The sequence below is a fragment of the Melopsittacus undulatus genome, chromosome 5 (assembly GCF_012275295.1).
Source record: "Melopsittacus undulatus isolate bMelUnd1 chromosome 5, bMelUnd1.mat.Z, whole genome shotgun sequence".
NCBI lineage: Eukaryota > Metazoa > Chordata > Aves > Psittaciformes > Psittaculidae > Melopsittacus > Melopsittacus undulatus.
Window position 1 is genome coordinate 42,478,824 of NC_047531.1, and position 20,402 is coordinate 42,499,225.

The 20,402-nt window shown below is 45.8% G+C and overlaps 1 protein-coding gene across 1 annotated transcript in view; it reads right to left on the bottom strand.

The window, feature by feature from the left end:
• Positions 1-18,896, bottom strand: part of LOC101880493 (HYDIN axonemal central pair apparatus protein) — a 110,043-nt gene extending 91,147 nt beyond the window's left edge. Inside the window, exons 1-8 of the mRNA XM_034063205.1 lie at positions 18,783-18,896; positions 17,706-17,825; positions 14,028-14,162; positions 12,495-12,694; positions 11,209-11,333; positions 6,391-6,615; positions 5,352-5,506; positions 1,613-1,712 (exon numbers count right to left, since the gene is read on the bottom strand). Of these exons, the coding sequence (XP_033919096.1) occupies positions 1,613-1,712; positions 5,352-5,506; positions 6,391-6,615; positions 11,209-11,333; positions 12,495-12,694; positions 14,028-14,162; positions 17,706-17,825; positions 18,783-18,881 (1,159 nt within the window). The 5' untranslated portion in view covers positions 18,882-18,896. The remainder of the gene's footprint in view (positions 1-1,612; positions 1,713-5,351; positions 5,507-6,390; positions 6,616-11,208; positions 11,334-12,494; positions 12,695-14,027; positions 14,163-17,705; positions 17,826-18,782) is intronic.
• Positions 18,897-20,402: the final 1,506 nt, after the last annotated feature.

Genomic DNA, 20,402 nt, shown 5'->3' on the forward strand with positions numbered 1-20,402 from the left:
AGAGGAAAAACAACCAAACCAACAAAATGAGTGTACATCCTCCTCTCTGCTAGGAGCTGGGACTTTCAGGAACATCCAGTCCTTGCCCAAGGCCTGGGTATAGCTGTGATGCTCCCACTGTAAAATGTTCTGGAGCACAAAGACCAGATATGCAGTGACTACTACATACCTCCTCGTCCTCAATCCTAAAGCCACACCTGGCACCATGGAGTAAGAATTTGGATCTCAGCAGGAATAATACCTTGGCATGTCACGTGGGGTGTACAGTTTGGCATTGCTGCCTCAATTTTAAATAAATAGGGTACAAGTGGCCCAACAGCACAGGACTTAATTGCCAAATTCCTGAACTCCTTCTGCTTTCTGACACTCCTTGTTCACAGGATGTGACTGGTTTTGAACACGATTCCCATCTGACCCTGTTAATAAATGTAGATCCACTATATACATGATGCAGGACATCAGAAGGTAAAGGAGTGATCATCATTTTGGATTTTGCTTCTCCCTGCAAGAGTGGCTTAGAAATGGGTTCTGGAAGAAATCAGATGTAACCCAAAACATTTCCATATGCAGAAAAACTTAAAAAGAAAATAATTAAAAAATAGGTTTTTTAAGCCCCTACCATGTGTTTCTTTCAAGCTCCTACAGTTTTATTTGCATGAATAACTAAGAAAGTAAATTTTGAGCTGAAATATCTGCAAGAGCAAATTTCAAAGCTCTTCAAACCAGCTTTGCATTTGCACCCTCCAGGAAAGGAGCCTGATCGGTGGAGGACCACGGGCCTTGCAACCCTTCCTCTTCGATAGTAAAACCAGTGTTCCATGGATTTGACAGTCATCTCCCACTCTTGAAAAACACCTTAAGCAGCAACATGCAGAGACGGAGAGGAAGGAAAACATAACCTGAACCACGCAGTCTGCCACAAACGTCCCCTGCCCTGTGCTAGCATAGCAAAGCAATTATCTCTGTAAGAATAGAGGTGGTACAAACTCAGGTGGGTCAGTGATAACTGTTCCCAGAAGAGGACTTGACAGCATCTCTGTAGCACAGGGCAACCATAAAACAGTCTGATTGCTCACCCTCCTGAGTAGAGCAACTCCCATGCAGGGAAAGAAGCACATGCTGGCCAGGAGTTGTCCTTCTGCAAACACCCTGCAGTCAATGAGGCTCAGCCACCCTCAGTCTGTCAGTGTGTGGATAGCGGGAGGGGATCCAGGCTCAGGAAGCACATTTTAACTCAGCTCCAGCCACCCCAGGAGTCTGACAGCACATCCATGGAATGCTCATCTTGGAGGGAAATGGTGTACAGGGGCCTAGTGCTCATTCACTAAAAACTGCTCTCCTTTGTAGCTCTCTGGCCTTTATAGACGTATCTCAGCAGAAGAAATGCTGGAAAACTCATGGCATGAAAGCTTATCCCTTCACTGCTTTGACTGTTCTGGGATCAGTGATCCAGAGTCAGGCATCCTGAACCTGGCTTTGGACAGGAGAGGACAGTGGGCATATGCCAGCACTGCCCTGCTGACCATTCCAGCAATTACATGAGAACTGAGTGGGCTGGAAGAGTGTTTGTGCTTTCACTGTGGGTAACAGGAGCAGGAGAAAGGAGCTGTACCTGAGATGTCACAGTAGACTCTTTCTTGATAGACTTTGGCTTCTTGCGGTTTAAAGATCACCTTGATTTCAGCTGAGGAATTTGGCCAGACATCTCCCTCCTGAAACAGAAAGAGACAGCAAACCATTTATCTTCAAAAGTCATATTTCTTGTTTTCAAGCACAACTCTGTAAGCCCTTATTGAGAGCATCAGCGAAGAGCAAGAAGCAAGCAATACTCATGGACAAAAACTGTGAGAGAGCTTGGAAGCTGCTGCAAATACTTTCCTTAAGTCCCTTACCTTTGCTGGCACCTGGTAGAGGCATTGTGTTAAATTAGGGCTAGACAGAAGCAACCAAACTGTCTCACAGTCTAGCAAATCAAGCAGGATTTCTTTAGAGGTACCAGATGCTCTAAGGAAAAGGTACCTCTCCTCTGCAGACTCTCCTTTGTATCTCTGTATTACTATGGCTACATGAACGTTTTTACTCAGAAGAGATTTAGCAAATCAAATGGGTTTTTCCATTCTTGGTTATGAAGGTGCTGCCTCTTGTACTTTTCACCTTTCCATGTGTATAAGTATTTAGTGTACTGTGGTGAGTCAAGGTGCTCAGTACCTTGCAGAACAAGCAATCCTGGCTGAAGACCAATGGAGAATAGACTCCTTGCCACTGAGGGCTGCTTCTGCCCTGCAGCCAGAGTGGGCAGGCATCACACAGGCTCTTCCAGCTGATGGATGATAGAATCATAGAATCATAGAATAGTTAGGATTGGAAAGGACCTCAAGATCATCTAGTTCCAACCCCCCCTGCCATGGGCAGGGACACCTCACACTAAACCATATCACCCAAGGCTTCATCCAACCTGGTCTTGAACACTGCCAGGGATGGAACATATCAGAGGGAGCAGAGGGCCTGTAAAGAGTAAAACTCTGCAAGGTCCACATGTTCCTGTCTCCCTGAGCACAGGCTCAAACAAGAAGAGATGAGATTTGCTTTCAGCTCCACACCTCTTTCAACCAGCCAGCTCTTTCCCTTGTCATAATCTTACTCAGGGATCTAAGTCTGAGCTATGCTACCAGTGCTTGCAACTGTCTGCTGCTTCCTCAGGGTCTTCTCCCAAAGAGTCCTGGCCCTAGCACTGAGTCCCAGGGAGCCTTGTCATACATTTTGGAGGCATCCCATGTTTCTAAAGGCTCTCACTTCTTGCAACTGGTTTAAACAAAGTCACCACTTACATTCCTTCAGCCCTTAGCATTGCAAATGTCTGTTGACATAAATATATGCACTTCTGACAACTGTAAGAATACTCTAGAAGAAGATGAAAAGAACAGAGTTATTTTTCTGTCTGCAAAGTGTGGCTTCGATTCTGCTTGCTGTTGGGTATCCTCAGTGCTTAGTCCAAAAGTATCAAAATGACTGGAGACTCCGGCAGTCCTGCAGCATAAATATTAAATAACTACAGTACTTCCCATCAACTGAGCACTTACAATTCAAAGGACAGTCCCCACAAAAATGAAAGGGCTATAACATGGTGAGTTCTTGGGCTGCAGCTGCAAATAATACCCTAATGCACAGCCTGCTGGAAGTCATAGAATCATAGAATAGTTAGAGTTCAAAAGGACGTTAAGATCATCTAGTTCCAATCCCCCTGCCATGGGCAGGGATACCTCACACTAAGCCATGTCACCCAAGGCTTCATCCAATCTGGCCATGAACACTGCCAGGGATGGAGCATTCACAGCCTCCCTGGGCAACCCATTCCAGTGCCTCACCACCCTAACAGGAAAGAATTTCTTCCTTATATCCAATCTAAACTTCCCCTGTTAAAGTTTGAGCCCATTGCCCCTTGTTCTATCACTACAGTCCCTAATGAAGAGTCCCCCCTAGGCATCCTTATACGCCCCCTTCAGATACTGGAAGGCTGCTATGAGGTCTCCACGCAGCCTTCTCCAGGCTGAACAGCCCCAACTTACTCAGCCTGTCTTCATCTGGGAGGTGCTCCAGTCCCCTGATCATCCTCGTGGCCCTCCTCTGGACTTGTTCCAACAGTTCCATGTCCTTTTATGTTGAGGACACCGGAATTGAACACAATACTCCAAGTGAGGTCTCACAAGAGCAGAGTAGAGGTGCAGGATCACCTCCTTCGACCTGCTGGTCACGCTCCTCTTGATGCAGCCCAGGATACGGTTGGCTTTCTGGGCTGTGAGCTCACACTGCCGGCTCATGCTCATTTTCTCATTGACCAACACCCCCAAGTCCTTCTCCACAGGGCTGCTCTGAATCTCTGCCTAACCTGTAGCTATGCCTGGGATTGCTCCGACCCAGCTGTAGGATCTTGCACTTGTCTTGGTTAAACTTCGCAAGGTTGGCATCAACCCACCTCACAAGTGTGTCAAGGTTCCTCTGGATGGCATTCCTTCCCTCCAGCGTATCAACAGAACCACACAGCTTGGTGTCATTGGCAAACTTGCTGAGGGCGCACTCAATCCCACTGTCCATGTCACTGACAAAGAAGTTGAACAAGACCGTTCCCAACACCGATCCCTAAGGGACACCACTCACTACTGGTCTCCAGCCGGACATTGAACCATTGACCACAACTCTTTGCGTGCGGCCATCCAGCCAGTTCTTCATCCACTGAGTGGTCCATTTATCAAACTGATGTCTCTCCAATTTAGAGACAAGGATGTCATGTGGGACAGTGTTGAATGCTTTGCACAAGTCCAGGTAGATGACATCAACTGCTCCACCCTTGTCCATCTCTTCTGTAGCCCCATCATAGAAGGCCACTAAATTGGTCAGGCAGGATTTCCCCTTAGTGAAGCAATGCTGGCTGTCACCAAGCACCTTGTTGTTTTTCATGTGCCCTAGCATGCCTTCCAAGAGAATCTGCTCCAAGATTTTGCCAGGCACAGAGGTGAAATTGATGGGTCCGTAATTCCCTGGGTCATGCATTTTCCCCTTTTTGAAAATAAAGTGCCTATATGCAGTAGAACTCAAAAAGTCTATTTAAACCTGCCAGCCTTGTGTCCAGGCTCACAGGTGACACTGGAAGGGAGATTCCAGTACATAAAGGGGACCTACAAGCAAGCTAGAGAGGGACTTTTTATGAGGATGAGTAGTGGTAAGACAAGGGGGGAATGGCTTTAAGCTGACAGAGGAGATATTTAGATTACATATCAGCAAAAAAATTCTTCACTGTGAGGGTGGTGTGACACTGGCAGGGGTTGCCCAGTGAATCTGTGGCTGCCCCATCCCTGGCAGTGTTCAAGGCCAAGTTGAATGGGGCTTGGAGCAACCTTGTCTAATGAAAGATGTCCCTGACCATAGCAGGGGGTTAGAAATGGGTAAGCTTTAAGGTCCCTTCCAATCCAAACCTTTTTAGGATTCTATGCTTCAGACATGGTATAAATCCAGGTTATATGACGAGATTGGTATTTTCATGATTAAACTTGCGCTGAATTTGGCCTCCTTTCCTCAAAGGCCATTTCATTCATCAGGTCACTATGTGAACTGACAGTGCTCTAATATCCCTAGTTAATTCCCACATGCTATGCGTAAGGTTGTGCCCTTACATGTAATAATCAATATTTCTGAACACTGTAAGAACACCTAGTAAGTGCTCTTAATGTGTAGTCATAGTATCAGAGCTCAGCTTTGGGCAGGCTTTTGCTGACTGTCAGGAGCTTGCTGCTCAGAAATGCTTTCTGCAACAAGCACTCTTAGCCAGTGAAGGTTTGTGCTCAGATATTGCTTACCACTGGCTCAATGGTGAAAACATCATCGGAGGAATGCATGGGGTCTTCCTGAACCTTTGTCACCTGGTTCTCAAAGGTGTGGATGAGAAGAGAAAGGCGCTCTTGGAGAGTGGGGCCCACCCCACCTTCCTTACAAGCACAATCCATCCTGTCCTCTTCCAGCTTCTGCAGCCTGCAGCCACGGGGACAGACAAACCAAGCAGGAAACTGAGTAAGTAACATACTTGCAGAGACTGTCCTATACATGCAGGAGCAGCAAAAACACTTGGGGAAGAACAGCAGCAGCTCAGCAAGGGGCTGACTGCAAACCACAGGCTCCTAAATGGATCTGATTATTACCGGTCATTTGCTAGCACAGCAGGTAGTTTTACTCCACACTTACAAGCTAAGAAGAGGTTTCTGAAAGCTAGTAGCCTTCAAGAGAGCCTCCTGATTCAAACCCACTGCCCCAGCAAATAGAGATTTCACCAACAACCTCAACTGGCTTTTCCTACCATAGGGCTATTGGGAGGGGTCAGAAAAAGACTGAGGAGCACACACTGCAATGCTTCAGTGGGAAGGGGAGAAGCAGGTGGGTTTCAGCTACAGGGTACGAGCAGCACACTTTTTTTCTTCCTTTTTGGACCTACAGGGATAAGGAAATGGTATCTGCTCTGTTGCTTGTCCTGCTTTCCACCAGAGGATCCTGAAGCAGTTCAAAAGCAAACCAAGTAACTCAGGCTCAGTGCAGTCCCAGGTAATGAGTGCTGACACCTTCCACAGCCTCATGGACTCTCCATAGCCCAAGGATCTCTGAACCTCAGTAGCTTGCAGCTCCCAGATGTGAATTTGCTCTCTGAGGAAATCCAGTGGTTGCTACCAACCTTTCCTCCCCAAAACATCATACTCTATAGAGTATGGCTGGAACTGGAATGGCAAGTGTTAAGCTACATTGCCTTGAAGCCCAGGGCCATGTACCCTGGTGCTGTGGATGGGTTTACTTTTCCTAAACCATTCAAAAGCACCACCACCTCTCTCTGGCCTGGGAAGTGTGTCTTACCAAAATGAATCTTTGAAACAAACCTCAGCTTCTGCTGATCCTCCTTTTCTTGGTTGACAAAAGGCTTCCACTGGAAGTGGGCTATGATTTCACTCTGGTTGTGGATGATGATGGATCTGTGGTTTGACAGCGTGAGGTAAGTCTTCTCAACTGTCAAGGAGTTCCTGTCTAGCCTGATGTTGACATCTACAGCTGCTCCATAAAGGCTTGTGTGAATATCTTCACCTGGAACAAAGCATATGGAAGTCTCTGCTCATCTCATTTGCTGATGGAAGTATAAGGAACAGAGCAAACCACAGTTAACAGAAGAAAGAGCTACAGCTTTTAGCTGCAGCAGTTCCACAGATCAGATATTTATCACATCCTGACAGCTGCATGTGGTAAAGCATGAGGATTTCCTGACATCACCTTAAGCACCTTATTTCTGGGTGTGTTTGTAGAGATTTATCACCAAGGTGCCAACATTTACAGTGAGATTCATTCTGATTGCCTGGCAAAGACATGCCCAATATACTACTTAATAAATCAATCAGCCTTCAAGCTGCTCTTCTGCTTCTCAGCAGATGCTGATTGATCCACAAGGAAAGGGGGCTAATGTAGGGTCAGTTCTGCCCTGAAACACATCCAGACTTAATGAGACTTAAGAACATATTGGTGATTTCCACTGATGATAGAGTAGGCAAGCTGTGGCCCAGGGTGACCTGCAAAGAGATGAAAACCACATTCTTCCAGAAATCTGTCATGTGCTAAAAATGGCTGATGTGGCATCACAGGGAAATCTGCTTTTGTGCATACCTGGGCACAAATAAAACAGTCAAAAGGAGGTTTTTAACTTCCAGATGACCCTCCTATGACACACACCCCGAGCTGTGCTCATGCAGCCAACTCTATGGGTTGCTTTAGCAGGCCTTTTGTCAGGAGGAGTGTTACACTGTTGTGGAGCTATAAAGCTCTTGCAAAAAAAACCCTCAAGTAAATAAAGCACAAACTTAATTCCCTCTCATGTACCCTTAATGACAGATCATTCATCTTGAAACGCGAGGCCCTAGAGAGAGACAAAGGCCATACTCTGATTGCAAGGAGTTGGAACAACCTTACCTAAAATAGTATTGAAAAATTGTCAACATTATTAAAAACAGTTCTAGAAAAGGGGAACAAAGGCAGAAAGTAGTTGCTACCTACTGGCTGTGTTGACATAAACAAACACTTTGGAGAACAACTCCATTCACCCATCAATCTAATGGATTTGAACTATAAAAGCCCATCACCAATCAGATGTATTAAGTATCAGCTCCCAGTCCTCAGTCTGCTGCAGTGCTGCTACTGTTACAAACTCCTATTTACACCTTTTTTTTTTTTCCTACCTTGAAGCAAACATATAAGAATGTAAAAGTCTGATAGAACCCAGCCATGCTGCTGGGAATTCCCACAAGAGAAGGAAGAAAAGCATAACAGGCACCACCTGCAATAAGCAGACAGAAAATCCTTTGCCAAGTTTTTGAATGGCCAACAGAAACCATTTAGACATGGAGGCTCTCTGGGAATCTGATGGGACACTGTCTCAGGTCAGGGCCTGCTTCACCATGTTGCAGCCTTGAGTTCCTCAACATGAGATTGATCACATTTGGTCCTATACATAGCAAACAGCAATGGGGAGAAAAGGCTATTGGAGACCCCATACTTCCAGGGCCAGCAAGAAAAACTCAGAGGCAGGTGTGCAAGGCAGAGCCTTCCCCTCACCCAGGGCAGGGCAAGCTCACACATCTCCAGCTCCTACTGTGCTGCACTGGAGAAACATGCTTAGCTGCTCTCTTCTCCTGTACTTGAATAACCCGAATTTGGCAGAGAGCAAGTGTTGCTCCCCAGGGCTAAGGAGGGGAGACATTACTCTATCCAATTTGTATAAGTAAAGAAATAAACCCTGTGCAGAAAAACTCAAACTCATTGACTACTATGGAGTCAGAGGCAGATACCACCTGCATCTTCTACCTGCCCTTGAAGAAATAATCAAGGAGCTGAGGCTGAGCTCTCCCTTCCTTGGTGTGCAAAGCCACAAAGGATGCTCTGAGCCTGGCCTGTGATACACAGCAAAACAAGCTGAGGTTTGCATTAGGAGAGCTCCTGCTCAGGAACTGTCAGCCCTCACGTAAGCTGTGTAGGAAGTTAAGGAAAAACAACCAAATGCTAAATATGCAGCTGGTTCTTTAGCAGGCTTTTAGCACAAGGCTGGAGGCTTCCAGCAGGACTAAAACCACCAAGAACTACTCCTGAGCCTCATGTTACCTCTCTTGTGGGAAAGCTGCTTTGCAGGGCTCCACACCAAGGACAGACAGGACAGTAATGGAGTGGACACTCCTGCTTGACAGCTGGTTCTTCTTGCATATGCTGTCTCCTAAAATTCTCCTGTGTGTACTGGCTCTGATCTCTTTCCTCAAACAGGGCAAGATCTGCCCTGAGGCTTTTGATTCTGTGTTAGTCCCACAGAGCCACAACAGGAAAATGCTCTCCATAATCACTCTTATTACTGATGGCAATAAAAGCATCCACTATATAGTGTGTCAACCCTTCACAAGCTCAGGGGTGCTTTATTAATTAACAAAGTTTCCTGCACTGACAAAGAGATCCCATGGGATGTGGCAACCAATGGGGAAAAACTATACAGAGTAATTTTAGCACTGAACAATAGATCTCCTGGACTAGAAGCACATTGTAGCATCTTGCCACAAGGCCCAGTGGGTACCACAGATACCTACATACAAGCACAGAAGCGGGTCCTACACCTTGGAAACCACCCATCATACCATACTAGGGACTTCTAGGAGTGGAGTCTAATGTAAAACAGGATTTAGGGAGCTTTGAGCACAGATGTGATTCTCCTCCCACAGTTCCCAGCATGTCTCCAGCAAGTCTTGTCTCTGTTGGCCTCCTTCACTTGCATGGAACATTTGCCATAGATGTTACCATTTCTGTGTGCTACGGGACTGGTGAATTTGTTTTTCACCCCTGGCACACCTCTGGGAACCTGTTACATATCTCCTTAGCCACACATCCCTGAGCAAAGCTCACCCTCCCACACCAAGCTTGTGCAATACTATCAGGCTGTAATAAGAGTTGTGACTCCAGCAAACTGGGTTTGATGTATGAACGGCAGCACACAGGGCACCTAGCTTGGGCATCTCACTTGAACACTGCTTGAAAGCTTAAATAAGTAAGCTTTCTGAATCCTGACTTGGTTGAGACTAGACTTAACTCCACAAACTCATTTTCCCACAGGGTGGCTGAAAGCCATCAGGGAAGGGCCGAGGACTTTCAGTGGCACCAAGTGATAAACACTTTTCAAACCTGCATGTGTACTTGGCAGGCAGGCTTCAGAAACCCTTCCTGGTGCCACAGCCTGATATTAAGGAGATGAATAGGGATGTTCTGTAGCCCATAACATCCCAAGCCACCTTTATTTCAATGTGCACTGGGATTTTTCAAACCCAGACACATGTACATGGAGAAATAGAGGAGTTAGGCCATGTAAAGCACTGAGGGTCAAATATTTAATGTAAATCATTATGCTCTTAGCAGCAGCAATGTAAAGAATTCAGTAGTTCTTTCAAGGAAGAAACCAATGAGCATCTGTCTGTGTAAGCACGAACCATTCTCTGTGAATACGTCACTAACTGAAAAGTATTAAACAAAGTTGTGAAAACTCAGAAGGCTACAAAGAGCATTTGAAAGATACAGGAACATTTTTAGAACTCACAACAACTCAAATGGTCTTTGTGGGGCTAAAGCATCGCAGCGTCATGTAGGTTAGGTTAGGCCATCCTGCTTCCCAGGACCGGAGTTCAGGAACAGAGACAACGCAAACCTCTCTCTCCGGAAAGAGAAAATGCACACCAAATGCATTCACACAGATGAGCAAATGCTGTGTTCAGCACCACAGGATACTCTGCTGAAGCACAGCTACAGAAGCATTTTAACGCCATACCTTTTTCTTGAGTTTTTCCCACTTACTCTTGAAGCAACACTTAATACTGACATTATTTCTGTGGCCTGATCCTGGAATGACATTTCCTAGTATAAATATTATACCTATGTTCGGATACAGTGAGCACTTCCTGCCAAATCCCAAGTGGCCTCTAGACCCAGCTGCTTTAGTCCTGATGTTATGAAGTGTGGGATGTAGATGGGTAGAGGGAAACAGAAAAAGGCTCTGTGGCAAGACAACAGAGAACCACTAGGTGGGACAGAGGTCTAAAAGAGACAGTGGACACTGGAAAGAGTCTGTCAAGTCACGCCGCACTTCACATACAGCACTGTCTAGGACTAAGACAGTGCATATGCACACTAATGAAGAATCGAGGTTCTGCTTTCCTCCACTCTGCAATTCTGAGCAAAACAGGATTCCAAAAACCTCATTCCTGTTTGAGGGGATCCGCTTTAACAACCCCCTAAACACCAACTACGCTTCACTTTTCTTTGAGGTAAAGGGGGCAGGGAAGATGCACCTAGAGAAGGAATTCAGATGGCTGGGACAACAGGAATGAGGGTAGATGACTGCCATGGGCAGATGCTGTGCGGGACACCAGGGTCTCCCCAAGGATGGGCTGGCACACAGCAACACAGGACACAGAGAACAAGGACAGACTCAACCTTTGCCCCTTATCTGCTCACTTCTAAGAACTGAAGCATGCACAGGTTTTGAAAGAAAAGGTTTTAGAAGTAGCCTGCAAAGTCTTGCAAAACAAGTTTAACATTATTCTGTTTAGGAAGGGCTCTGTTTGGAAGGACATAGAGAGGGTGCACCATGCAGTGCCCAGCTCTTACCTGTGTCATAGTGAACTGTCAGGGATCGGGAATAATCACCAGTCTTCAGTGGGTGAAACACCACTGTTACTTGCATGACTTCACCAATTCCAAGAGTCCCGATGGAGGGATCCACAGAGAAAGGGCTGCAATACAAAGAGACATCAGGACTATAGTGGGAAATTTGATTACTATATTCCTTCTGCAATCTAGTTCACTTCAGCTCACTTGTGCAAGCAAGGAGCAAGCAAACCATAGTCAGTAGAAGAAAAACAGAACATACAGGATCTTCTGAAGAGGCTCAGGCCTCAGAAGATCTCATGGTATAACATGACCTCATGTTCCCCATACTCTGCATCCAGTTCTCTGCAGTGAGGTTCCAGAGTCCAACTGCCAGCTGTACGATCAGGGAATGGGTTTTGAAGAAGACAGAGGTGGGGAAAGAGCTATTTGGATACACAACTTGACACTGACTTCACATCACAATGCTGTGTGCTTGTGGCCTCCTAGAGAATAGGTGTACTTGGCTGACAGTGGTATGTAACCATTTCAGAAGGTTATTTATTATCAGGAGGTTGCAAGATGGCTACTAACGTATTCTAGCCCTCTCCAGGAAACCTTGGAGGGAGAAAGCCCGAGAAGGCCCTCAAACCATGCACCAGATATTGACTATATCTTTCACCTGTGCCCTCAGCCCATTCTGGTTTGGGGCTGTAATGCAGATTTGAAGCCAGTGCCTGCTCCTCTCCATTTAAGAGCTCATTCTACTTAAGGATATTTGATCCCAGGAACCAGACCAAACCCAGTGGAAAACAACGTTCTTGGACCACACACTGTTACTGCCAGGGCCTCAATACCAATTGCTTAGGTCTATGATCTCTGTTTGCACTTGCTAATACAGACACAGCTGCTACTGAATTCTTCAACGTCTCTCTCACCACCTCATAGTGCGCTCATTTCTCAGCACTGTGTTTGGGCTACATAAACTGTGTTCCTAGAGCTGTCATCTGCTATCAGCAGGCAAGCTGCCTTCCTATGTTGGCTCTTTCAATCTAACAGAATCAGTTGTGCAAGATGCTGCTTGGAGATACCACTGCAGTATAAAACTTCACTGCATCTTGCAGAGTTTTCTCAAAGGCTGCATCATGCTTAAAACACTATAAGCAACAGCAAACCCCAGGTGTTCTGCCCATCTCCAGCTACAGCTGCAGTACAGCAGGTCAGATGCACCAATTCCCTTCTGTTGCTGTTTACCAATTACATTATCACAAAACAGTGTTTTGTACAAGAAAGATAAGCTCCTTTACCTCTGAGTGCTGATGCTGTAGTGAGCCTTCCGATTACCAATGTTGCGCACCAGCAGAGTTTTCTGAGTGCTGAACTTGACTGGACACTCTGAGAAGTTCACCTGGTCAGGGAAGTCCAGGATGGCTCGGGCACCTATTGCTCGAATAGGCACAATAAACTTCTCCCTTTCTGTGATGCAGATAAGCTGGTGGAAATAATCCTGCAGGGAAAGAAACAATCTTAGCACAGTGCATTTAGTACCACCCCCATAGCAGGAGGAAAAAATGCTGTTTTCTGTGACTTTAACAGTAGCATTCAACAAAGTAGGAGTACTCTTTGCCTTAATGACCTTTCTTTACAGTAGCATAACTTGGACAGGGCTGTTAACTTGCAAAGAAACAACCCCATTGATTCACCTGCTTTCACAGTGAGCTGGCAGCAGACAAAATTAGCTTGTACTTGATTTTGATTCTTTACCAAAATAATTCCATGTAAGGGATCAAAGCAGTAACAGAGACTGCTTTGATCACCACTGCGGATTATTAAAGGCACTGCTAAGAACTCAGTTGTGCCACAGCACTAACTCCAATCCCAGCAATGCAGCAACACCCTGAAGCTTGGCAGGGGATGCTCCAATCTATTTTGCAAATGGCCTTTGCCACATGCACGGCACAACCTCTCCCCTGGACTCACAGCTGGATGCAGGCAGATAAGTATCTTCTGGGATTGCACACCTGCAAAGCTTGAAACCCCAGGGTATAAAAAAGCATCAGCTTTGCTCCAGCCTAGGGTGAGGTAGGAAAGTGGTTGCCAGATGGGAAAGAGTAAAGATCTCTGGATCAATTTGTTCCTCTAGTACTTCCATAATAATTACACCTCTACCATTGAGGAGAGAGAGAGCTAAACATCATCTCAATACCTCTCCCTGCTATTTTCCTACTGATACATGTGCATCCTCCCTCACGAAGGCTCAAGAAAGCACAGGGAGAGAAAGCTAGCTGCAGACTGCCTGCCCACAACCTAGAGAAGGTCTGATGGCACACTATGGACTGTAACACACAGAAAATGCCAGAAAGTACAAGAAAAATTATGGCTTTAGAAATAACACGCCGCTGTCTCACTGATGTGTTCAACATGTCCAACATGTCCTCACTCTGATCAGGCTCAACTCTGGGTTTTCCAAATACCTGGTCAGTTTTAAACAGACTTCTGTGTTTATAATTATTGGAGCAAACCCATCATTATGCAGCAATGGACAGATATGAGAAACCAACACTGAGAGGCCACCTTACCACAGAGAGTGAAGACAACAGACATTACATTACATACTCTAGCACTGAAGGATAAAAATAATCTGAAACATGTAACAGCCTCCAGCCTATGAGAGCATAACCTTCACCATGAGGAAAGAGTTTCACTCAGTTCTCAATCCAGTGCAACTCCACTGAATCAGGACAGTTCCTCAAAACCCACACCAGATGCCCTATTCTGAAACCAGCATTGCAAGTTCACCTTCCACTGAAGGCACCATCTCTTGGGACTTCCAGGCTCACCTTGTTCTCCTCAGGGGTGAAAAGAATGCGGAAGGTTGAAGACAGGCCAGGTGCTACCTTATGGCTCTCACCATCGGGGCTGATCAACTTGAAATAAGGGGAGTTTTCCAAGACAAGCTTCACCAACCGAGGAACCTGCAGGGCAGATATGAAACTATCACTTTTCCACTTGTGGAAACATGGGGAGAGGAGACTTTGCCATGCCCTGGTGACATCCCTCCTTAACCACCTTTCCAAAATACTTTTAGGTCACATAATATACAAGGGTGGACTTGAACCCCTTCTGCCTGGCCAAAACACTCTAGGCCAGAGGCAGCAGGGCAATGCACTGCTGTGAAAGAAGCACCAAGCAGCTTCTTTCATACCAGCACATAAACCACACCAGGTAACACACCAGCAACATAGACGTGAAATACCTGAGTCAAGTCATCTGTATATTTAACGAGCCCAAAGAACCTGCTTGCTTCTGCTTGTACACACCCATGCCTCTAGAGGGGGAATATCTTACCTGAAGGCAAAACAGTATGTGTTGTACCGAAGGAAGGAAGAAACTCACTTCTAACATACCAGATTTGAATGGGGAAGTCAAGCTGTTGTGCTAGTCATGCCAGTAGACCAGCATGAGAAGGAGACCACAGACTTTGTGGCCTTACTGGGAATAAAAGTAAACCTGAAGAGCAAAAGGAGGAGCACAGCAAGATAAAAAGAGAACCCCAGAAAGAAGGGGACAGCTAAGAGAATTTAAAGTGGGGTGTAACAAAGCAAAGGAAAAACACAATACACTAAAAGAAAAGGCTGAAGCAGAATATGAGAGCAGTCAACATGCCTAAATGATGGAAAGCCAGACAACTGGCCAGGCTATACCTATCAGCTGTGGGCTTCAGAGGAATTTTCTGCCTAGAGATAGGTGACAGCACTGACTCACAGTGTGGTTTCATTACGAAGAGCCAATCTCAACTCCCCAGAGGCTCTTGTGGCCTGGTGCTTGCAGTCAGGCAGTGAAGCCAGACTTGGGAATTTCTCCAGACAGCCACGCATCTCTGCAGGTACCCTGCTGCAAGTTTCTGCCCTCTGGAATACCACATTATCGTGGTTTAAGCCCAGCTGGTAACTCAGAACCACGTAGCCTCTCGCTCACTCACCACCTCAATTTGCTTCCCTAAGTGGAAAAGAACATCTTCATTAATATTCCTGCTATTCCCCATAAAAAAGTTATATATGTGTACAGCCGCACCTTGGGATTTCTGTACCCTGTAAAAGGGAGGCAATGTGTGAACTGTTGATTTTATTCAAAATTCTGAAAAAAAAAGAAAAAAAACCCTGCTCCTGGAGGGATGGGGAAGAAAATTGAAAGAATGTGAAACCCATGGGTTAAGATAAGAACAGTCCAGTAACTAAGGTATAACAAAGAACCACTACTGCTACCACCAGTAATAATAATAATAAGGGAAATAACAAGGGAAGAGAATATAATTGCTCACCACCTGCCAACCAATACCCAGCCCGACCTGAGCAGTGATCTGGCCCTTCCAGGTAACTCCCCCCAGTTTACATACTGGGCATTATGTGCTACAGAATGGAATACCCCTTTGGCTACTTTGGGTCAGGTGTCCTGTCTCTGCTTTCTTTTGGCTTCCCCTCCTCCCTGGCAAAGCATGAGACTGAGAAAGTCCTTGGTCAGACTAAACATTACTTAGCAACAATTAAAACATCGGTGTTACCAGCGTTGTTCCCAGGCTGAAAGTAAAAAACACAGCACTGCACCATACCAAGAAGGAGAAAAATGACTGTTATAGCTGAACCCAGGACACAAATTCATGGAAACAGTAAGAAGCACTTCCTAGCACACAGATATCTGAGCTCCCCTGAGTTCAAGTCTCATCTCAGAAAGTCTGAAACAGGTTTGACTGACAGGCAGCTTCACTGATAAGGCAACTTGCTCTAGCTGAAGATATCCCTGCTCATTGCAGGGGGGCTTGGACTAGATGACCTTTAGAGATCCCTTCCAACTCAAACCATTCCATGATTCTATGATAACCAACAAACCCACATGAGGCTTGGAAGACATGGAGGCTCATTCTGCACCACCCACTTGAGCCTGATAACACATGGCCAAGGCAGTCCTGAGCTCTCCAGAGGCCCTTTGCTCCCAGCAGTGCCCTTCTTCAGTGAGCTCCAGGAGCCAATTTCACACTGCAGACAAGCATTTTAGTCACCAAGTCACTTGAGAGATGAGCACAGGTTGCAATGATCTTTATCAAAAGCCACACAAAACATCTCTGAGGGTGTTGAGAAGCAGCCTGAAGACTTTTGCAGGACTTTCTTCACAGGAAAGAATTTTACAGCACATAGGTAAGAGCAGCAAGTACATAATGAAGCACTTCTGGGATGGAGTGCTTGCAGAGCCAGCCTCTATTTGGAATATACTTTGCAGTTAGCTGGATTATTATGGTGCAGACAACCTCAGGTTACCATGCAGTAAGATTCAGAGGAAACTGGGAAACTGGAGAGAAAACTTTGAGACAAAGCAGAGTGTTGTTTTTCTCCAGGACATTACCAAAAGCCAGCAAAGGGAGAACAACATAACCTCTCTTGGGATTATCATCTCTGTCTTTGTGTACTTAAATACGCCAAGAATTTTCCTTAGAGCCAATCTTACTTTTACACCAGTGCTGTCCAATGGTGGAGGTCTTACTGGCTTCAGAAGATTGGGTTTTGTTTTCTTTTTTTCAGAATTTCGAATAAAATCAACAGTTCACACATTGCCTTCCTTTTACAGGGTACAGAAATCCCAAGGTGCGGCTGTACACATATATAACTTTTTTATGGGGAATAGCAGGAATATTAATGAAGATGCTCTTTTCCACTTAGGGAAGCAAATTAACTGTTCACCTGCTAGCTGGTACTTGCCAAAGACAAACATTTTGCATGGATAATGGAACAGCTGAAGCCAAAAGACTTAGAAGGAGTGAAGCAGAGCAGTAGAAAAAGAGAACCTGAGGCCCATTTTAGTATGAAAAGTGGACACCTACAGCAAAGATTGCCCAAAATGCATACTACCCTGGCTGTGCTGTGGTTCTCCAAAGGCAAAGCTGAGAGACACATTGTCTTAGAAAAACCTGAGCACAACTGAATTAAGCTTAGCAGTAGCCTAAAGTGACATGTGAAGTCCTCCCCACTGCATCCACTAAATAGTTCTGTTTCCAATGCTGTTTGAAAACATCTTTCCTGGGGTGCTAATGCCACAGATTATAAATTATTCCACCATAAGGTGGACAGTAAGATGCACAGAGGCAGATAGACAGGCTGAGAGAGGAAAACTGCTCTGCCAGAAAACCAAGATTAACAAAGGAGCCAGCAGGACATGGTGCATAGGTAAAGCATCCAAGCAGGTAAGAACTATACAGCCCTCAACATTCCCATCAATCCAGGGCTTCAACAGGAAAGCATGCTGCCTAGAAAGTTCCTTTGGGTTAGATACCACCAATGCATGGCCAAAATTAGAGGGAGAATCTGCAGCACAGGAAGATTTCTACCATCTTGAAAAATAAAAGTGGTGAGACATTTTATTCTGGATGTGCTGTGCTGGAGCAGATAACCTGCCATGCTGTACAGTGTGTGGATTGCACTGCTCTCCTCTTCCACCACAGTGTTAAACCTCCATGTCCCAGCACTTACCTTGTCTCTGTTCCTCAGAATCAGTGGCACTTCACAGACCTCGCAGGGAAGGTAGTTCTGAAACACCACCTCTGATGGGAAAGGCTGAAACAAGCTCTTGTCCAGGTCAACTGCTGAGAACTGGAGATGCAAGAGACAACAGTGAGAGGTTCAGCTGCTGGGAAATATGTTAATGAATCCTACACTGATCTCCAGTGAAGTACTGTCTCTTGGGGAGTATATGTGCCCAGCTTACATGAAGGAGATAGCAGAGCACCCACCCATCTTCTGAGCTGATCAGATGTTTCAGGGCCATGCTGAAAAGGTTTAAACTAAGAAGCTATTTTGGTAGGTGTTTATTTAGGTTTTCTTCTGCGAAATGCAAGGCAGTGCTTACCTCCAGCAGAGCCCTCTGCTAATGGGGTCATTCAGCTCCAGAGACTTACTGAAAGAGCGAACCCTCACAGAGGAAGCAAAACCCAAGAGTTTAAATGAGATGCCACAGGGAAACAACTGGGGATGAACTTTTCTCCCAGAGAGTGAGAACAAGTCCCAGACATGCCCAAATGTCTTTATTTCTATAGAGCCTAGAAACGGGTAAGAAGACAGCAGTACCAAAGGACGTAAGACCAAAAAGAAAGTAACACAGTAGTTAGGAAAAAGACCAATGAGGTAAATGCTGGATGGTGACAAAGTTCACCTCTTTTATCAGCATTATTGGACAACTGAACTAAGACTGGACTTGGTTTCTTCTTTTTTCATGAGCATTAAATGAAAGATTTAGTGTATTCTTTTATTGCTGTTTTATTCAATACTACTGCAGAAGCATGTCTGAATACACAAACAGCAAATGCTTCCAGAGCAGATGCATTACTTTGAGCTGTTTTTCTCTTCTTCCAGCTGCACTGGTCCCAGACTCTCACTGGAGAAAAATGTTTTACGTTTCCTCCAGCAGAAGGACTTACACCACCACCAGTTTGAAATTACAACAGGACCTAGTCACTGAGCTCTTTAGATAAGCTGGGGACAAGCCTGTCACAAGCATGCACCTTCTTCAAATGTCATCAAACAGCAAGAAAAAGGGCAGGAAAAGGCTACCTTTCCATGGGAGGTTTCGCTCATGTCCTGAAGCTGGATAATGTGGGGCTGCCTCATCTTCTGAGTGCTGTCCAGCCTCTGCTTAGTGCTGAGAGACATCTTCTTTAGGAAGGCAGAAGGAGTCAGCTGAAACAGAAAACACCAGCAAAAGCTACAGAAACACCTTTGCTCAGAAAGACTTTTCTTGTTAAAGTGCCATTGATGAATAATTTGTGATCACAGCCAAAGGATAGTCCTGGAAGTTACCTCCTGAAACATCTAACATCAGTAAATCTACAATTCTGAGTGGAATACAAATGCTCTCACCAAGTGGCTCTGTACCATTAGCTTCTCTTCTTCGTGACCTGATGTGTCGTTGCTCTTCAGGCATTTGTTTCCTCTTCAGTTTTGATGGATTGAGCCAGTGACCTTTGCAGGGATCTGGGAGGAGTTCCCAAAAATCCCCTAACTCCATCCTTGCACAATGCTCACAACCAACACATGCATGGAGAAAGCAGTGTTGTGGCAGGCCTGCTCCCTCCCTGGCAGTGTTCAAGTCTAGGCTGGACAAGGTAACATAGTCTAGTGTGAGGTGTCCCTGTCAATGGCAGGGGGTTGGAACTAGGTGATCTGAAGGTCCTTTCCAACTCAAACTGTTCTATGATTCTGTGATTCTGTGGCTGAGGTGAAGAGGAATGGGTCGTAGTGATCTCTTTTTAATTAGCACTTCTTTTCTCTCTGTTCTTGCCTCACAGACCTCTTCCCTGACCTATACAGAGGTATCTCCTTGACAGAATCTCAGCACTAGGTCACTGACAGTCTAGTGGGCTCCAGTCAGCAAAAGGGACGCTTATGAATGGGACGGAGGAATTGCCCTGACTCCACTGCTGCTTGCAGGGCTGGATCTGTCCTCCACACAGGATAGGAGACAGAAGAGGTTCCAAAACAGTTGTTCCATCTGGGACCAGCCATGTGTCTCAAGCTTTGAGGCAGAGCTTGGGCAGCCCACTACATGCCCAGCTGCCTGGAGGGCAGGTTTGGCCAGAGAAGCACTGGCAACTATGCCTACATGACAGAAGGTATGAATGCCCACAGGAAGAGGATGGACAGAAGGATTCACTCATGTTTCAGCTACTCCAGTGCAATGCCCAATAAGTTCATTTAACTTTGCTTCAGTGGCACATCCAGGCAAGTCTCTTGGACTATCCCTGAAGCAGGACACAGTCCATCACCTACTGCACCACGATTGACACCTCCACCACAAGCACTGCAGCAAAGAGATGGGGAGGTAATGTCTAGCTTCACAGGGGCAGGTACATGAGGGACATGGGGAGTTTCCAGCCTCAGCACAGCTCCTTCCTGGCCTGTAGCATGTACTTACCTTTTCAGACTCCTCTGATTCTCCCACTAGCTCAAGATCATGGGGTTCTACCACTTTGCTCTGGACTCTACCAGCCTTTGTGGAGGACCTCATGGACCGGAGCATCTTGACAGTAGCTGTATCTCAGAGATCACCTGGAAGGAGTGAAAATGGGACTTTCACAATCCAGAATCTCAGTCACGGCAGACCCAAGGATACACCTGTGTCTCCGGCTGTGGCATCCTTCATAAGCAGAGAACATAGGGCCTCCCCACCCTGTT